Source organism: Heterocephalus glaber, unplaced genomic scaffold, assembly GCF_053883595.1.
Source record: "Heterocephalus glaber isolate CG9 unplaced genomic scaffold, H.glaber_assembly_v1.0 deba00001565, whole genome shotgun sequence".
NCBI classification, from domain to species: domain Eukaryota; kingdom Metazoa; phylum Chordata; class Mammalia; order Rodentia; family Bathyergidae; genus Heterocephalus; species Heterocephalus glaber.
The window spans coordinates 523598-544429 of record NW_028258352.1 but is presented as its reverse complement, the minus strand read 5'-3'; the positions used below and the strand labels follow the sequence as shown (position 1 = coordinate 544429).

General features: G+C 35.6%; 1 protein-coding gene across 25 annotated transcripts in view; it reads left to right on the top strand.

Annotated features, from left to right (window-relative positions):
* The window catches only part of Ncor1 (nuclear receptor corepressor 1), a 164246-nt gene that overhangs the window by 105049 nt on the left and 38365 nt on the right, over positions 1–20832 (top strand). For 23 of the 25 annotated variants that reach the window (XM_087192061.1, XM_087192066.1, XM_087192065.1 and 20 more), the window contains 5 exons: positions 154–349; positions 12857–13017; positions 18066–18186; positions 18287–18388; positions 18779–18879. In XM_087192061.1, coding sequence (XP_087048187.1) covers positions 154–349; positions 12857–13017; positions 18066–18186; positions 18287–18388; positions 18779–18879 — 681 coding nt within the window. Of the gene's footprint in view, positions 1–153; positions 358–12856; positions 13018–18065; positions 18187–18286; positions 18389–18778; positions 18880–20832 lie in introns of those variants that run through there. The other 2 variants (XM_087192068.1, XM_087192078.1) reach the window with 2 other exon arrangements.

The window sequence follows — 20832 nt, the reverse complement described above, 5'->3', positions numbered from 1 at the left end:
AGCATTTTGAAAATATTCTTGAAAGTTATTTTTTTTAAACATGATAAAATCAATTTAACTAGTAATACAACAGAAATAAGCATTACTTGTAACATATGGTAATTATTACTACTTTGGTCATCAGCGTGTTTAGATTTGTTTTTCTTCCTGTAGGTTTCCTGTACCCCATGTAGCATACCAATTGGAACCCCTGTAAGTGGCTATGCTCTCTACCAGCGGCACATTAAGGCAATGCATGAGTCAGCACTACTGGAGGAACAACGGCAGAGGCAAGAACAGATAGATTTGGAATGTAGAAGCTCTACAAGTCCATGTGGCACTTCCAAGAGTCCAAACAGAGAGTGGGAAGGTAGGTAGAGAGAGATTTTACTAAAATAACTTTTCTGAAGAGAAACAAAGCAAAACCCATAAATAATGTCCTTTTTTCTTTGTAAGTAATGAGCATGTCAGTCAGTCGGTTAACATCTGTCCTGATGGATAGGATTCCTTAAATTAATCTCAGTTAAACTATAATGTATTATTTGAGTATTAAAGGTTGGCAGTAACATTTTTAATAGAGTTCCATTTGCTGGAAGACTTTATAAAAGCCATACGTTATGGTCTATTCATCTGAATTTTCAGAGAAAGTGACAAGTGTCCTATGCTTGAAGCAAATTACCTGTGATAGTGTATATTCTGATTCTGTGATAAGATAAAGACAGTTTTATGTTAGTGGATGTCAATCATATCTTGACTTAATCTTTATTCTTCATTACCCAGCTGGATGGCTGTGAGCAACACTTGACTTTCATAGCTTTAGTTTTTTCATCTGTGCAGTGAAAACAATAATTTATATCCACCTCACTGGGATTGTGAAGAAAAAAATGAGCATTTGTTATTTTATATAACAGAATTCAGCATTATTTTATGCACAACGTAATGTATTCTGTACTAATTAGCAAATTAGTTTATACACAGTACAATAGATGATATGGAAGTTCTTGTTATGTTACCATTGTTATTTCAAATGATAGATTCAAGTTGGTACATGCTGTTTAATTGTGACATGATACATAATGTGGCTAGAACAATTGACACATGTATTCTGGTTGGTAATGTATTTGTAGATTACTTATATGCTACAGTATACTTAGAATGTAAGAATACTAAAAATTTTAATGGAAGATTTCTAAGATCCTTTGTATTACCAAATAAGACCAGTCAGTTTTTAAATGTTACACATACACGTGAACACTTATTTTAGTATAAAACAGAGGCATGGAATTTAACTGATTCTCTCAAATTCTGTCCAAGTCACATCAGTGATGAGTTACTTGTTATATAACACTGAATCTACTATGGTAGATTTAAGTGTAAACTTATTAATATTTTAAACATAAATATTATGCTAGAAAGAATGTGAACCAGGATGATAATACCCATTAAGGCATATAAAATGTGCAGTTATTTCTTGAATGGATAGAAAAAGCTCGGTAACTGTTAGGTGTTTGCTACATTACATCTAAAGAATCCTTAATCTCCTAGTTTGATAACTAACACAACAGATACTCAGCAATCATATATGGAATGCATGAATAAATGAATAACACAATGGAGATATTTTCATCACATTACACTATAGGGTACTAGTGGTGCTAATAACCTTAATCAGAGGTGTTTGTCTTTTGAGCATCCTAATTATGAGGAAATCTGTCAATAGCAAATGATAAATTACAGGATAATCTAAAACTTTGTTGATCTATCCCTTATAAATTATTAACCAAAGGTTTTTTGGTGAAGAATAGGTAAAATTTAGAAAAAAAAATCCAAATGGTATCATTTGTTGAGTTTTGGCTAAAACACAACAAGTATTAGTTAATAATATCTGGGTGATTCTGTTGTATTCAATATAGCTATTTTAGGGTCTCAACAACTTCTTGGTCTACTTCAAATTGTATGTAGGTTACACTGAAGTGACTGAACCAATTTAGACCCCAAAATTTTGAGTTTCCAAACTGGATCTTTCTGTGATTAGTCACATTAGTCTAGGTTGTTTAGAGCTCAGTGTATGCTAATTTTGAAATCATAACACAATAATCTTCACACCGAATTATAGATCAGTATGACATTAAGAATTTTACACTTTGGCTCAAGATGATTTCTTACAAAGTGAGGCAGTAAGGGGCTGGGGATTTAGCTGAGTGGTTCCACCGCCTGCCACGTAAGCACAAGGTCCTGAGTTCAGTCCCCAGTGCCAAAAAAAAAAAAAAGTGAGGCAGTTGGTTATATTTTATTCAAGGGCAAAGTCTTGTTTTGGCTAATAAAGTAATATATTCATCCAGTAGTTTAGTTAACCAAACATCTAATGTCTGTCCTCGAAGTTACAGCTATCTTGTTAATCAGTGTGTGAGGTAATCTTCCAAATAACATTTAAATGTTTGTAATTAAGTTGCTTGTTTGTGTGTGTACTTGACACAGATGTTTTAAATGCAGCTTCATAAAACAGTTTATAGAATGTGAAAAATAGCGAGAATGTGGATGTATGTATAAAACACCATCAAATACTGGTATAATCCATCTGAATTTAGACCGTGCTTTGTTTACTTTTTTTGTTTTTTGGTACCAGGGATCGAACTTGGGTCCTTGCGCTTGCACAGCAGGCTACAAAACCACTGAGCTAAATCCCCGGCCCTTGTTTACTTTTTTTAATGGTCTCATTTAGAAAATACTAGGCAACACTTACCACCTGTTTGATTGTACTCATCATTTCTTTTGTTTTTTTTTTTTTTGTACCGGAGATCAAACTCAGGACCTTGTGGTTGTGAGGCAGGCCACAGCAACACTGAGCTAAATCCACGGCCCTGTTCATCATCTCTTAATGGAAATGCTACAAACAGTTGTAGATGTGTCTTTTTTATATTGCTTAAAACATTTCTCATCTGTAGAAAAACTTCGTAAACACCCAAATAGTTCCAGTAGTAACATTTACATGAGTTGACTCCTGCCTTCCTGCTAATTTTGAAGCTGTTTTATTTGTTTTGCTTTTCCAGCTCTGGGTACATGTTGATCTAAATAGCTATGCTTAAAACCATCTATAAAATTTTTTTTTTATCATTGAAGGTTTATTTTATTTTTTTTCATTAAATTTATTGGTACATTTTAGGTATAAAATACAGTTACAGTCATCATTAGGATCTTGTACTTTTTTACATGATAATCTTGTACCTTTACATGATGGTTCTTATTTTTTCCCCTTCCCCTGCCCTCCCTTCACCCCCTCCATCCTTCCCTATTTGCAAATACTTTGTTTCCATTTTTTTCCTTTTCTCATATTTTTTCTTTTCCCTTCTTTCCTTTCCCCCTTTCCCCTCCCCGTCCCACTTCCCCTTCTCCTTTAGACCTTTTCTTCCTCTTACACAATATCAATTATACATTTTTAAAATTGCAATATCAAGATCTAGAAGACATTACCACAGATTTTAAAGAATTTAAAAGGATATAGAAAGCATATTACAAAAATCTTTTTTTGAAATAAATTTGACAACTTCTAAGAAGTACCTTGGAAGACAAATTAATGAAACTAACTCTGGAGGAAATATAAAATTTGAATACCACCTATTAAAGTATATTCCTAGCTTGAAAACCTACCTATATGACAACAGCAGGCTCATACACATTTTAACTGATAAATTATATCAAAGATTTAAAGCAGAAAAAGGGAACACTTCTCCCCTCATTTTAGGAACTCAACATTGTGCTAATCCTAAAACTGGATAAAGATAATAGAAGAAAAAAGTATGAACATAGATAGAAATTTGTTTAAGAAAACAAACTATTAGAAGTCAGATCTGGCAGTATGTAGAAAGCAGTTTTATTATAGGGATGGCAGTGTTGGTTCAGCATTGGAAGATCCACCCCCAAAAGTCATCATCTTAACAGAGGAAAGGAAAAAGCCATATGATCCTGTCAGTAGTTGGAGAAAATGTATTGGACTAAATTCCACAGCTGTTCGTGGTAAAAGCTATCAGAGACTAGAAGTAGAACAGAAACCTTCTCAACAGATCAAAGAAATGTACTCCATACTTCCAGCAAGAATGCCTTATATGAATGGAGGAGATACAATGCTTTCTCCCTAAGGTGGGGAACAAGGGCAGATATGCCTACTCTTCATCTGTCCATTAAACTTTGAAACATAGGCCTAAATGAAAATAGTCTGGCAATAAAATGACACAGGATAAGATTGGCAAGGTAGAAGTAAAATCTTTATATGTAGATGAAATGATCATCTACAGAGAAAATACTAAGAAATCTCTAGGAGCCCCTAGAACTTCTGTTTCAATTGAGCAGGATTAGAAAACACAAGGTATATATAAAAATTCAGGTCTGCGTATACTTGCTATAAATGAAGAATTGGATATTGAAATTTAAAAGTTATGTAGGAGTGCAAAGGACCTAGAAAAGTAAAAAAGAAAAAAACAGTCTTGGAAGACATATAGTACCTAATTTTAAGACTTCCTCTAAAGCTACAGTAATCAAGGCAGTGTTGGTATAAGGAAAGACTTGTTGATCATTGGAATAAAACAGAGAATCTAGAAATAGAACCACACATATATGGTCCACTGAGTTTTGAAAGATTATTTAACAGTAACATTTTATAGAACATAAACTCAATTCAAGAGCAGAGGAAAAGATAGTGTTTTCAGCAAATGGCACTAGAACACCTGGTATCCATATATAAAAAATTAACCTCAACCCTTTATTTCCATACATAAAAATAACTTGAAAGGATCTGTGAACCTAAATATCAAAGACCAAAACTATAAAACTTTAAGAAGAAATTATAAGGGAAAATATTTATGAATTTAGGGTAGGCAAGAACTTCCTAGGATACAAAAAAAAAGATATATAAAAAAATTGATAAATGAGATTCCATCAAAATTTAGAACTTTAAATGATATCGTTAAAATGAAAAGTAGTCCTTAAACAGACCATATTTACAATGCATATACCCTATGACCAGAATATATAAAGAACTCTTACAGCTCATTAATAGACAACCCAATTAAAAAGTAGACACAAGAATGACAAATAGCCAGTACAGCACAAGGAAAGGTGTGCAACACTAGAATCAGAAAAGTACCAATCAGTACAATAACAAGATTGAATTATACACTCATTAGGGAGATGAAGTTAAAAGTTTTAAAAGAACAAATGTCAGCTTAGGTGTGAACCAGGTAGAACTTTCTAATACTGCTAATGTGAATGTAAAATGATAAAACCATTTTGGAAAACAATATAGAAATTTCTTGTATTACGGTTTTTGTTTTGTTTTTTGGTACCGGGGATCGAACTCGGGACCTTGCGCTTGCGAGGCAGGCGCCAGAACCACTGAGCTAAATCCCCAGCCCTCTTGTATTATTGTTAAGAACCAACAGTCCTGTTCTTAAGTTTTTACTTGAGAGGAATGAAAACACATGTTCACAATAGATTTGTACATACAAGTTGAGTATCCCTTATCTGAAATTCTTGGGACCAGAGTGTGTCAGATTTTTGTTTGAAATCCACTTGATCTGCAAAGAGAATAGGTACTCCTGCTTTTTTCTTGGGTGGGGGGTCCTGTCACTTGGAGTATTGTTTTCCACCCTTTAACTTTCAGACTATGAGTTTCTTTTTGAATTAAATGAATTTCTTGTATTCAGCATATTGTTGGGTCTTGCTTCGTGACTCATTCTGTCAGTCTATTTCTTTTGATTGGTGAGTTGAGACCATTAACATTGATGGATATAACTCATACATATTGATTTATCATTGTCATGACTTTTTCTCTTTATTGGATTCTCCCCCTTTGCTTTTAATTTCTTGTCACGCCCAACTGATTCATTCTGCTGGGCTTCCTGGGGTTGTGATCCTCATTGTCTTTTCCTAGCGTATTGTCTAAAATTTTTTGGAGTGCTGGTTTGGTATTCATGAAGTTCCTAAGGTGCTCTTTGTCATGAAAGTATCTTATTTCTGCATCAATTTTGAAAGATAATTTTTCAGGGTACATCAACCTGGGTTGGAGGCTGTTTTCCCTTAGGGCTTGAAATATGTCACTCCAAACTCTTCTTGCTTTGAGGGTTTGCATTGAGAAGTCTGCTGTGATTCTGATGGGCTTTCCTTTGTATGTGATTTGTTTCTTTTCTCTAACTGCTTGTAGAATTTTGCTGTTGGGTTTCTGGAATCTTAACTATTATATGCCTGTGTGTAGATTTTTTTTTGATCTCAGCTACTTGGAGTCCTATATGCCTCACTTATATGTATGTCAAGTTCTTTTCCCCTGCTTGGGAAGTTTTCTGTCATCACTTCTGTGAAGTTTTTTTTATGTCATCTGTACTCTCTCCTGTTTCTTCATTGAGTCCCATCAGTCTTATGTTATTCTTCTTTTCATCATCCAGCAGCTGCTGGATTGATTTCTCATGGTCCCTTAAAATTTTAAAGAAATTTTTCTTTTCCCCATCACTAATTGCAATCTTATCTTCTATATCTGAAATTCTGTCCTCACATTGGCTCATTCTGCTGCATAGACTTTCAGTGGAGTTTTTAATCTCCTGGAAATCTGTTTGCATCTGTTTTATGGATTCCATTTGTTTCCTTTGTTGGGATTGCATCATGTTCCTCAGCTCCTCTTTCTTTTTTATCTGTGAACTCTCTAGATTCATTAATCATGTCTTGCACTATGGGCACAATCTCTGTTGTTATCCGAGAAATTATTTCTGATTTCATTTTTTCCAGATCCTCTTTTGTTGCCAGTTCAGGGAGTCCGGGTGGTTTAGTATCACAATGTTCTATCTCCTTTCCCTTTGGGGTTGTTTTAGGCGATCTGGAAGTCTGGTTTTGAAACTTGTTTACATGTCTTCTCATTTCGAGGGCAGTGGTGGGGGTTGCTGCTGGCGCCCATGCGACTCACCTTCTCTGTGCCTGCGGGGGTGGTTCGGCAACCTGGAAGCCTCCTCTTGTGCCTTGGGAGTGGCTCATCCTCCTCTGGGCTCCCGGGGGTAGTACGGCAGCCCAGAAGCCTCCTCTTGTGTCAAAACTATCTAAATTTCTGTCATTAAAAAAAAATCTAGGGCTGGGGATTTAGCTCAGTGGTTTCCCCGCCTACCTCGCAAGTGCAAGGACCTGAGTTCTATCCCCAGTACCCCAAAAATCTAATATGACCAATCGATTTTACATTAATTACAAACCTACTAGAAGAGAGTACAACAATCAGGTGTTGAATTTTTAATACAATTTCATGTTAAATTTTGTAGGAAGGAAGAAATGATTTCAGAAATGTATTCAGTATTAATATATCAAAGAAAGAAAGAGTACCTTCTTCTTAATTGACACACTGAGGCCCAAAATTCATCCTTCAGTCCATTAGTGACACACTATTGCACTGTGGTTTAGAGCGCAGAGTTTTATTATACTCCTTTCAAACAAATTCCTGGTAGTGTCACCTTGGTTGAGCCATTAGGTGTAATTCTTCTGAACCTTAGGTGCCTCATCTGTAAAAGGGAGTTAATCCCATTGGTTGTGAAGGGTACATGATAATATTTCATGGAATGCACAGTGCCTGCCATTTGAATGTTAGTTGGAAATAGTATAATAGTTTATAATTTTAAAAAAACATCTTAGTAAGTGAATGAAATTTTTATGCCTTATAATGAGCTTTTATGTGAAACCAAGTGTAGACCTTAACACTTAATAGTAAAGTGCTAGAGATCTTCCCTTTAAGTAGGAACTACCAGAATACCCACTATTTATTAATAGAGAATAGTAAAGAAAACACATGTTTAGGTATTTGAAGGACGAAGACAAAATTATTTATAGGATAAGGTTGCCCACGTAGAAAGCATAAAGGAATCAATTGAAAAGTTATTAAAGCTTCAAGAAAAGTTCATTACATTTCTTTTAAAAAGTTGTTATAGGGCCAGGGATTTAGCTCAGTGGTGCTGCCGCCTGCCTTGCAAGTGCAAGGTCCTGAGTACGATCTCTGGTACCAAAAGAAGTTGTGGCATTGAAATGCACATCTTTTCTGTATTTGTGCAGTATTCAGATGCATATGTAGTATACATACACAAACCCATATACATGAAAGATGATTTTCCTGGCAACAGAATATGAATTACCTAGGAATCATTTTTAACAAATATACAAACCTATATTATAAAAATGAGGTTCCTTATGTAAAGAATTGTGTCTTATAAGGTGTCAACTGTTCTGTATTTACTCATAAATTTGATTTATGTGAAATGAAAATTCCAGTGACACTTTGTTTAGGAGGAATTATTATTTTTTCCTTAAATCCTTTTATTGGTACATTTTAGGTATACAGTATGTTTACATTTATCATTAGGTGCTTGTACCTGAACATGATGTATCTTGGTTCTTATTTTTTCCCCATTACTTGTGCGCCCTTCACCCCCTCCACTCTTCTCTATTTACATAGACTTTGTTTCCTTTTTCTTTTCTTTTCTCATAATTTTTCCTTTCCCTTCTTTCCTTTCCCCTTCCCCTCCCACCACCCCTACACCGTTGGACCTTTTCTTCCTATTTCAGATTATCAGTTATTCATTTTAATCATTTTAATTCTTATTTATACTTTCAGTTTCTCACACTAGAGAAACTAGTTGGTATTTATACATGTGTATGCTATTTATTTCACTTGAGTATGGCCTCAATATGCATCCATTTAGCTATAAATGTCTCTAGTTTCTCATTCTTTATGGCTGAGTAGTACTCCATTTTATAAAAAATACCACATCTAGGGCTGGGGATTTACCTCAGTGGTTCTGCCGCCTGCCCCGCAAGCACAAGGACCCGAGTTCGATCCCCGGTATCAAAAAAAACCCCCAAAACCCCCCACATCTTCTTTATCCAGTTTCCAGTTGATGGGCACTTGGGCTATTTCCAAGCTTTAGCCATTACAAACTGTGCTGCCATAAACATAGGTGCACCTACGTTGCTGTGGTATGATTCTTTTAATTCTTTGGGGAAGACACCCAGCAGGGGAATAGGTGGGTCAAATGGGACCTCTAGCCCTAGTTCTTTGAGGTATCTCCATACTGATTTCCATAGTGGGTGCACCAGTCTGCACTCCCACCGACAATGGAGAAGGGTTCCTTTCTCCCCACACCCCCGCCAACATTTGTTATTGGTTGATTTCTTGATAGCAGCCATTCTTTCTGGGGTGAGGTGGAATCTCAGTGTTTTTTTCATCTGCATCTCTCGAATGACCAGTGATTTTGAGCATTTTTTCATATATTTATTTGCTGCTTTTAATACTTTGTCTGAGAAATGTCTGTTCATTTCAAATACCCATTTTTGAATTGAGTTTTTAAATTTGTGGGGTCTGATTTTTTTCAGTTCTTTATATATTCTAGATAGTAGTCCTTTGTCTAAGGTACAGCTGCTAAAATTTTTTTCTCACCTTGTAGGTTGTCTCTTGTAGGTTGTCTCATTGTAGGTTGTCTCCTTGTAGGTTGGTGGTTTCTCTTAAAGCACAGAAGCTTTTTAATAAGATGAGGTCCCAGTTGTTGATTCTTTGTTCTAGTTCCTGTGCTACTGAGGTTTTGTTCATAAAGTCTTTTCCTATGCCAATGTCTTCAAGAGTTCTACCTAACTTATCTTCCAGCAAGTTTAGTGTTTCTGTCTTAATATTTAGATCTTTAATCCACTTCAATCTTAGGTGCATGGTGATAGGTATAGGTCTAGTTTTAATCTTTGGAAGGTTGAAATCCAGTTTTTCCAACACCATTTATTAAATAGGCTATCTTTCCTCCAATAAGGGTGGTTGGCTACTTTGTCAGAAATGAGGTGGCCTAGTATGTCTGGAGTTATTTCTGCATTTTCTAATCTATTCCACTGATCTTCAGGTCTGTTTCTTTGCCAGTACCATGCTGTTTTTATCACCATAGCTTTGTAGTATAGTTTGAAGTTGGGGATTGTAATACCCCCAGCCATGTCTCTGTTGCCTAGAATTGCTTTTGCTGTTCTAGGTCTCTTCTGGTTCCAAATGAATTTTTGGATTGTTTTCTCTGGTTCTGTGAAGTATATTGTTGGAATTTCAATAGGCATTGCATTAAATCTATATTGTAGTTTTGGAAGTATGGCCATTTTCACTATATTGGTTCTTCCTACCCAGGAACAAGGGATGTGTTTCCATTTTCTTATATCCTGGGAGGAATTATTCAAAATGGTTTTAAATCTAAATTTACCTGGAAGGATAAATGGAGAAGACCAGGAAATGGAAAGAGTAACAAAATGAATTGGAATTTGGTCTGGCTGACATTAACATGCTACAAATCTATGTAGAATTGCAGACGATATTTACTTTGTACTTTTCTGATTCTCAAAAATACTACAGTGTATCTTTGGGGTTTTTTTTCAGACAGGGTCTTGCTTCTTTTCAGTCTGGCTTTGAACTCAGCAAACCTACTGCTTAAGCCTCCCTAATGCTGGCATGATGGGCACATGCCTCCACACCCAGCAATTTTATTTTTAAAACTTAAAATATATATATATATTACATACATACATATATATTATCTTAATATGTCTACATTTCTGAAATCATAAATATTTAAACTTTTTAAAAATATGTGGTGATTGTTTTCATTAGTATTATTACAGGTAGACTCATAATTTATGTCTTATGTAGGATTTTTGGATTAACTTGACCTACATCATTTTTTTTTTTTTAATTTATACTAAGTTCTTTTATTGGTACATTGTAGGTATACAACACAATTACATTTCTCATTGGGAATTGTACCTTTACATAATGCATCTTGGTTCTTATTTTTTCCCCATTCCTAGCCCTCCCTTCACGCCCTCCACCCTTCCCTATTTACAAAGACTTTATTTCCATTTTTCCCATTTCTCATCATTTTTCCTTTCCCTTTCTTCCTTTCCCCTGCCCCTCCCACTACCCCTACCCCTTTGGACCTTTTCTTCCTATTTTACATTATCGATTATTCATTCTAATCATTGGTACATTTTAGGTATACAATATAATGACATTCATCAATTGGAAATTTGCACCTTTACATAGTCTCTCTTGGTTCTTATTTTTCACCCTTGCCCAGCCCTCCCTTCAACCCCTCCATTCCTCCCTATTTACAAAGATTTTGTACCTATTTTTCCATTTTCTTATATTAATCCCATTCCCTTCTATCCTTTCCTCTGGCCCCCCCACTTCCTTCCCCTTTGCCCCTTTTGTTCCTATTTCACATTACCTATTATATATTTAGTGCTTATTTACACTTTCAGTTTCTCACACCAGAGAAACTATTTGGTATTTACACATGTGTGTCCTATTTATTTCACTTGAGAGTATTGCCTCAATGTGCATCCACTTAGCTATAAATGTCTCTAATTTCTCATTTTTTATGGCTGAGTAGTACTCCATTTTATTAAAAAAACACATTTTCTTTATCCAGTCTCCAGTTGATGGGCATTTGGGCTGTTTCCAAGTTTTAGTGACCTACATCTTTTGAAAAAGACTTCTTCCATTTCTTAGATTTCCTTTTCAAATATTAAGCAGTGAACATCAACAAGCTAATTATGAGTTGAAATCCTCAAAGAGCTAACCTCTAATTCAGGCCAGTCTTCAGTTCACAGAATTGCTTGATAATCTGATGTTTGCCTGTTGTAATTTTATTGCATGTCAAAACATTCATTATAAGAGGAAAGAGAATTTCACTGTTCTTTAAAGGGAAAAATTGTAATTGAATTTTTGAGGATTTTTGTTAGGTCATAGTGATATTGCATACATAGCAGATTTAGATTTACAGGGTTTCTTAACCACTCAAGGAGTGGATTTCCCCATAAGAGTTTTAGACCCTGTTAATAGCATACAGATGGATCTGCCCCTGGATAGTGTGGGCTCGTTCCTTTTACACTTACTATTTTAATTTTAATTTTAATTCCTTCATTTTGATAACTTTAACTTTCATAGGAAAATCAGTTACCTATATGCCTTATGCTGAGGTCAGATGTGCTCTAGAACAAGAAGCATAGGTGCACAGTACCGCAGCAAGGTCAGCCTCACTGTGTAGGCTGTCTCCAAGAGAAGTCAGTAAAGCTGCTCCATAGCCCTATAGGAGTGGAGCCCGCTATAGTGTCCTGCCAGGTAAATTTTGCCCCTCTGTGCAGTAGCTGCTGCCATCTACCCGTAGATGGTCCATGTGGGTGTTTTAATCTTGCAAATAAACTGCTCTTCCAGGACATATCCTTGCTGTTTTAAAATGACTTTGTTTCTCTGCATTCCATTATCAGTTGTATTCAGTTGAGTTTCACTGGGCCACTGGGAAATTTTTGTTTCATGCATTTATATTGTGACATTGACTGGCTTTTCTTTTAAGAGAATATGTACTTTGCAAAAATCTTGAGTCTTTTATCCCCTCCAGAAATTTGAGTTTTCTGTGAGAGCCAGAATCCATAAATATTTCTCAGATTATGCCAGATGCAAAAAGGATATGTAATGGGATTGTCAGCCCAGTCTCCCCATGCTACAAAGTAGTAACAGGAGCTGTTTCTCAGAAGCTTTCCTTTTGCTCACCTCTGTTTTGAGGGCTCTAAAGTGATTGAGGAAAAAAGATAGTGAGCATTGATACTTGCCTTTGCTGAGGACAAATGGTTATAGTGAGCATCAGAAGCTCTGGTTTGAAAGGTATGCTTCAACCTCACAAATGCTATTGAGACTTGAATATGTGACAGAAAATTTAAAAATAGAACTGTTCATCCTTTGCTTCTCATCTCATACTTAGAATTTAATTTGTGATTAAAAAATTTAGGAGTGACTGAGATAGCCCGTGGCAATTAACTATTTCAAATCATATTTTCCTTTTTAAAGTCCTCCAGCCCGCTCCACATCAAATGATAACTAATCTGCCTGAAGGGGTTCGGCTTTCAACTACTCGACCAACCAGGCCACCGCCTCCTCTTATCCCATCTTCCAAAACCACAGTGGCTTCAGAAAAACCATCTTTTATAATGGGAGGCTCCATCTCACAGGTAAAATGGTTCTTCTTTATGGCATATTTTCTGTTGAACATTACTTTGGTAAAACTTTTTCCTCTCTCTCATGCTAATTTGTCACTATACTAATAAGCAATAATCTGTCTGAATATGAAACTGCCAGAGACAATGAACAGAAAATGCAGTAATTAGTATATTCCGTGGAACACACAGGAATTTTCAATGAGTTATACACCCAGATTGAGTGGCATGACATACCACTTGGTTTAATTTACCAAAGGCACATAACTGTTGGTGTAATGTAAATGAAAATGGAATTCATTCTCATATATTTGTTGAATATTTTAAAGGCTCTAAATATTAAATTGTAGGTGGTTGGTATTAAAAGCCATATTTTACTTTGGCCACTAAAACTGTCTTTACAGTACTTAAACTCTGATATGGCCTGATATTAGCAGTTAAATCAATTTTCAGTCATGTGTACAACGGTAGCCATATCATTGAGAAGTTATTGAACATTTCTATCCCCTTAGAAAGTTTTCTCCTTTCCTTCCTAGGCAGTCTCCCTTCCTACTGACTGAAGCAACCACTATTTTACTTTCTCTTGTCATAGATTAGTCTTGCCTCTTGTAGAACTTAGTATGAATGGAATCATACAGTCTCATTCTTCTGTGTCTGTCATGTCTGTCTCAGCATAATGGTTTTAGGGATTTATCCAGGTTTTTGTCTATAATCAGTTGCCTTTTATTTGCTGAATAATGAACATACTGGTTTGTCTATTCATTTTTCTGTTGAGGGGATCCTGAGTTGTTTATAGTTTTTGACTCCTGTGAATAAAACTGCTTTCCATTTATGTAGTATGTTCTTGGTGGACATACATTTTTATTTCTCTTGTATAATTACCTGCGAGTAGAATTTCTGGGTATATGTTTTACTTCATAATTTTACAGAGTGGTCCTACAATTTTACATAGCCACTAGCAATGTATAAGACCAAGTTGCTCTTGTCAGTGTTTTTCATTTTAGGTATACAGTACTTAGAAGGTGTGTTATATCTCACAGCAGTTATATTTTGTTTCTTCATGACAGCAAACCCATGTTCAGCACTTTGTTGTGTGCTAATTGACCATCTGTATTTCTGATTCTGAAGTGACTTCTGGTTGAGTATCCCTAATCTGAATATTTGAATCTGAAATGCTCCAAAATCTGAAATACCACAAGTGAAAAATTCTACACTGACCTTATATAACAGATTGTAGTCAAAATACAGGCACATTAAAAGTGTTGCATAAAATTATCTTTAGGCCACGTGTTTAAGGTATATATCGAGTATAAATGACTTGTGTTTTCAATTCAGTACCATCCCCAAGATATCTTATTAGACAGATGCAGATATTCCAAAATCTGTAAAAATATCCAAACTCTGGTCTCACTTCTGGTCTCAAGCATTTTGAGTAAGAGATATTCAACCTATCTCTAAGTCAAATTATCCAATTTTATTAATTCTTTTACTGGATTTTAGTAGTTCTTTATATAATTCAAAGTTCTTTGTTACATATATATACATTAGAAATGTTTTTTCTGTTTGTGACTTTTCTGTATATTTTCTTTGAGTGTCTTGATGAGAAGTTTTAATTTTTGATGTAATCAGTATATAATATTTTTCTCTCCTTTGGTTAGTTACACTTTGTTAGGAAATCTTTGCCTGCTCCAAGTTTGTGAAATATTCTTGTTTCTTATCCACAGTTTATTGTTTTGGCTTTTATATTTATTAAGGCTTGTGATTAGTCTCAAGTTAAATATTTGTACATTATGATGTCTAGATAGGCATTTGTTTTTCCATTTGGATTTCTAGTTCTGGGAACATTGGTTGAAAAGTCTTTTCTTTCCTTATTTGATTGCTTTTAGTGCTTTTGTTAAAAACCATTAACTAAAGACTGGGGATTTAGCTCAGTGGTTCTGCCACCTGCCTTGAAAGCACAAGGTCCCGAGTTTGATCCCCGGTACCAAAAAACCCACAAAAAACCAAAAAAACACCATTAACTAAAAGTTTGAGTCTATTAGTGCCATTTCCCTGAGTGACTTGCCAAGTTTTTGTCTCAATTTTGATGACTGTAAGTTTTAAAATTATTTAATGTTTAGTCTTGTTATTGTTCGTGAAAAATGTTCCAATTATTCTGTCTTTTGCATTTCCATATAGGTTATATAATCAGTGTTTCAGTTTCTTTAAAAAAAAAAATACCTGCTGGGATTTTGGCTGTTACCGGAATAAATCTGCCTATCAGTTTGGGAGTAGAAATAGACATCTTAACAGTATTGAATTTTGTAGTCCATGAGCATATGTATTTGTCTTTCTGTTTCCAGATCTTTAATTTCTTTCAGCATTGTCTTGTAGTTTTCACTTTAGAGGTGGTGTGCGTATTTTGTTATACTTATGTTTGGTTATTTCATTACTTTATGTTTTTAGAAATGATACTATCTTTAAAATTTGCATGTTCCAGTTCTGGCATACCTTGGAGATAGTTTGGTCCCGGACCATTGCAATACGTCAAATACTGTATCTCTGTAGAACAAGACAGAAGAATTTTTTCATTCTCTATTGCATGTAGAAGTTATGTTTACATTATAATATAGTTTTTAAAGTGTGCTATAACATCAAAAAATGTACATATCTTAATTAAAATACTTTGCTGCTAGAAAATGCTAGCAGTCATCTGAGCTACTGGAAAAAATAGCACTAATAAACTTGCTTAACTCAGGATTACCAAAAATTACCTTCAATTCTAAAAAACAGTACCTGTGGCATACAATATGAAATATGTCTGTTTATAGGAATGCAGTTGATTTTTGTATCTTGGCTTGCTCACTTGTGACATTTCACTTAGTGCTTCTAGTGGGGTTGTTTTGTTTTGGTAGATTTCTTAGGATTTTTTATTATGTATATCATCTGGAAATAAAAAGTTCTATTTCTTCCTTACAGCTTTCACTCTTTATTTCTTTGTGTTTTACTCCATTGGCTAGTAGAGAACTTTCTGTGCAATATAGGATAGAAGTGCTCAATATGAACATGAGTTTCTTGCTGATTTTTGAAGGAAGGCTGGATGTATTTCACTGTTATGTATAATGTTAACACAATTTTAAATGTTTCATAGATCCTTATATGTTTCTTTCCATTTGTAGTTTGCTAACAGACTCCTCTCTCCACCCCTAGATAATTTTCAGTCCTAGAATTTGTTTTGTTCATTTGTTTTGTTTTGTTTTGTTTTTTTGTTTTGTTTTGTTCATTTTTATGATTTCTTTCTCTTTGTTGGTATTCTGTGTTTGGTCAGTCATTACTTGTATATACTTAACTCTTGGACATGATTTCCTATAGTTCTCTGTGTAGCCTTTGTCTTATAGACCTTAGGGACAGTTTCTATTCATTTCTTCATTTCATGTTTATGGTTTACATTTTCTTGTTTCTTTTAATCTCTTGTAATTTTGGGTCCAAAACTGGACATTTTACATGTAACAACTCTTAGAGATCCTATCCCCCTAGGGCTTGTTTTAGCTTTGTTTTCCTGTAATTTGGTTATTGACTTTTCTGAATTCATTCTGTAAAGTCTGTATTATTTGTCATGTGTGGCCACTGAAGTCTACCCTTGGTTAGCGTAATGAACAGTTGATAATTGAACAGAGATTTCCTTTATTGTCTAAAACCAGCCTTTCTAAGTCTTTGCTGAGGGACTGTTTAGTGTGATGAGGCATGCTGTCAGCACTCAGCCAGCCAGTTGACCGTTCTGCTTTAAGGGCTCGCTTCTTGCTTTACAGAGTCTTAAGATCAGTCAGAGATGAAAGCTCAGGACCTTCTCATGACTTCCTAGGCACATGCACAGCCTTGTGCACATAGCTTTCTAGGTACCCAGGAATATATTGGAACTTTTCAATCCTTGTGAACATGTCACTTTTTCTTTTAAGCTTTCTGAATATTTCAGGCAGAGAGAAGTTCATCATTTGCCTCCATTTTCTTTTGGTACCGGGGATCGAATTCGGGTCCTCGCACTTGCAGGGCAGGTGGTGGTTGCCTCCATTTTTGACAAGCCTACATCTTTTCCCCATCCCCAGGTAGGTCAAATAAACACAGCTTTATTAATGGAGCATCCTAGAGACCCACCAGAGAAGTTAAATAATGAGAGTTGTCTCTGAATTAGGTTTTTAATAACCTCTATTCTTGTTCTTTCCCCTTAGGTGCCTGCCAGGCTGCTGGTTTGCACCATGATTGTGGGCTATTTGTTTTTTGTTTTGTTTTTTTTGGTAGCAGGGATCGAACTCTGGTCCTTGCGCTTATGCAGCAGGCAGCGAAACCACTGAGCTAAATCCCCAGCTAGGCTATTTGGTTTTAAGACTCCCACACAGCTTAGAGGGGAGGATGGAAGTGGCAGTAAAGTACATTAAATGATAAAACTCATGGTTCTTTCCTAGATTCATCTATTAGTCTTAAATAAATGCTCCTAGATTTGTGTAAATTTGATTAATTTCTAGAGTTCTTTAAAGGTTGATCTTGGTTTTTGCTGATGTTCTTATTGCAGGAGAGCTTTCAGAAGTCTTACCATTTTTGCTGATCTCATTCTTTGTAGCTTTTGTTTTTTTATGAGATAGGATCTCACTGTATACCATAGTTGATGCTGGTATTGAATTCACTGTGTAGCCCAGGCTGACCTCAAACTCTGCAATCCTCCTGTCTCAGTCAGCCAAGAGCTAGGATTACAGGCATGCACCACCACACCCAGCTTCCCCATAGCATTTTTAAGAGGGGAAAAAACGTTCATAGTAGTAGCTTGCATTCTGAGTGCAGTTTCAGTGCTTTATGTAATTTATTAATAGTAAATATTACCTACATGTAATTCATGGTAATGTCAGAAAACATGTCTTACTGCCCTTAAAATTTTTAGGAATTTAATCTATGCTAAAGTTTTTCTTGCTTTACAAATACTTTTCTTGATTTTAGGTGGCAAGGGTATAAAGTTTTATAAACAAATGTGAACATTGACTTTATAAATGACCCTGAAAAAGGACAGTGTTTAGTCTTTTAAAATTGTGTTATAGGGAACACCTGGCACTTATCTGACTTCTCATAATCAGGCTTCCTATACTCAAGAAACAGCTAAACCCTCAGTGGGGTCTATTTCTCTCGGATTGCCACGGCAACAAGAATCTACCAAATCAGGTCAGTGAGTTAATAAAGTTATAATACACCTATATTTATAGCATCACAGCCAATAATTCATTATTTGATTTCTTCATATTTCCCTTGGTTTCATCCACAGCTACTTTGCCCTACATCAAGCAGGAAGAATTTTCTCCCCGAAGCCAAAATTCCCAACCTGAAGGTTTATTGGTCAGGGCCCAGCATGAAGGTGTGGTCAGAGGTAAGATCATGACCAATTTGACAAAGACACTTAATGACAAGTTTTCAAGTTATTGCCTTTAAATTCTAAATTTAGGGTTTTTTACCATGTAAAAATGATTTTAAAACTTTGAAGTTTGGCTATGCGTATAGCTCAGTGTTAGAGCACTTTGCTTATTATGTGTGAGGCAAGGAAGCTGATCTCAACACTGTGCAAAAACATAACAGAAAACACTGAAGTTCCTTATTTCAACAGTCCCTTTAAATAATTAAGTTATTATTTTAGACGTACGTTTCAGTAGTGGCCCCCTCTTCTTTTTCTACCAAGTACAGGCCAGTTTTCTGGTTCTTTCAGTTTCTCTTGGGCCAGAGATAAGGAGGGTAATTTGTTAATGATTTTGTTTTTATTCAGGTACCACAGGAGCCATCCAAGAAGGAAGTATAACTCGGGGAACTCCAACCAGCAAAATTTCAGTAGAGAGCATCCCATCTCTACGGGGCTCTATCACTCAGGTTAATTATCATCTCAAATGTACTATACAATAACTAAGAAAAATCTAGATGTCTCAAGAGCTTTGGCTTTTCCATCAGTATAGTTCTGTAGTTGAGTTATTCATTTCTCTAGATTATGGATCTGGGTCTCAGTGATAATAAACAGCAGATCTACAAACCGTCTGCATAATGTGATCAATTTAACCACAAGCTATATTTTTATGCAGTGGTTCATTTGAAAAAAATTGTTTGCAAAATGGCAGAAGAAACATGCTTTATTGTTGTAGCTCTTACTGTCTTCCTGGCAAAACTTTTACCATATATTCAGCTTAAATAAAAATCAAGATCATTTCACGTAATATGCTTGCTTTAGCCCTTTGTAGGTCTGTAATCTCATAAGCTACATTGTTTGAATCTAATGTGAAATAAGGAATGTGGGTGGTGTTGACAAAAGCACAAAAGGTCAAATATCTTCTCCCAGTTTTGGGCTAAATATATCACCGGTTTTTTCCAGCTAGGCATGGTCATGCATGCTGCACTCCCAGCACTCTGGGAAGCTATGGCAAGAGGATCACAGGTTCAGTCCCAGACAGAGCAATTTAATGACTCAGAACCTGTCTTAAAATAAAAAAGAGCTGAGGATGTATCTCACTATGAAGGCCATTTTTCATTAATTTAAGTTCATTTTCCTCAATTTGATGTTAATTTTAAATTGTAATATAAAAGTCCTTAGCTTCTTTGATCATGTAGATATAGTAAGGGAAAATTCTGTTTGGATAAATCATTATAAACTATTTTTGTGTATTGACACATGCTTTTGCACATACTGTCACATATTTTCTCTTGTTTGTCTTGTTCCTGTTCCCTAGCACAGTGTTTCTTAAAGTGTGGTCAGTAAGCCAGTACCATCAGTATCACTTGGAAAGTTGATAGACATAAATCCTCAGGTCTCATCTTAGAGGTGGGTCTAGCAATCTTTTTCTGAGCCTCCTTTGATTCTGCTGAGATCTTAGTAAGTGTGGTCTGTGCACCAGAGCATCAGCATTACTTGGGAGATTGCAAAAATGTAGTCCTCACTCCAGACTTTATGAATTAGAATCTCTATTTTAAGAAGATTCCCAGGTGATTCCTCCTTGAGACATGGTTCATATAGTATACACATAATAGTGATCCAGATAGTTTCGTACTAACTCTTCATATCTCTCCTTCCACATTTGGCTGAAGTATGTGCTTTCAGAGCAGACTAACATTTTAATATGGTCAAAAGAAAAAGAAATGGACCTATACATTTTTTTCATATTTTTTCTATTTATTCTAGTATCCAGACATTAAGTAGCAAAATAGTAAAGAATTAGGTGAGATGAAGTTAAGTTTCATCTGTTTGTTTATAAATGTCAGTTCATTTGACGTGAGCACTTCTGAGGTGGGTGTTAGGATTTTCAGATGTTTACTACTAAGTTCATTTCATGACTAGATGAGTTAAATATATTATTCTTATTGCTCTCCTTGCTATATGAATGTGGTCTCAGATAATACTCACTGGAGTTTTAGGGGCCCTCAGAGAAAATTAGGAGCCCTACATGTGTCAGTGGGCCTCTACTCCCATCACTCCCAGTTGGAGTTGCCAAGCAGCTCACTTTTTTTTTTTTGGTTTATTGAGACACAGTCTTGCTATGTAATTGAGTCTGGCCTTGTACTCACTATGTAGCCTAGGCTGGCCTAGAACTCACAGCAGTCCTTCTGCCTCAGCCTCCCGAGTGCTGGGACTACAGGCGTGTGCCACCACACTCAGCCCAAGCAGCTCACTTTTGCAAAGTATTCTACTAGGTTTCATGAACCATTTCTCTTGAAGGAAGCATGAAAAGACTATGGTCATTGGCAACCCAGAAAAGGATTAATGATGGTGAAAATTCAGATATGATCTAAACTAAGTGTTACAAAACAAAACACCTCTTTTTTTTTTTGGTGCTGGGG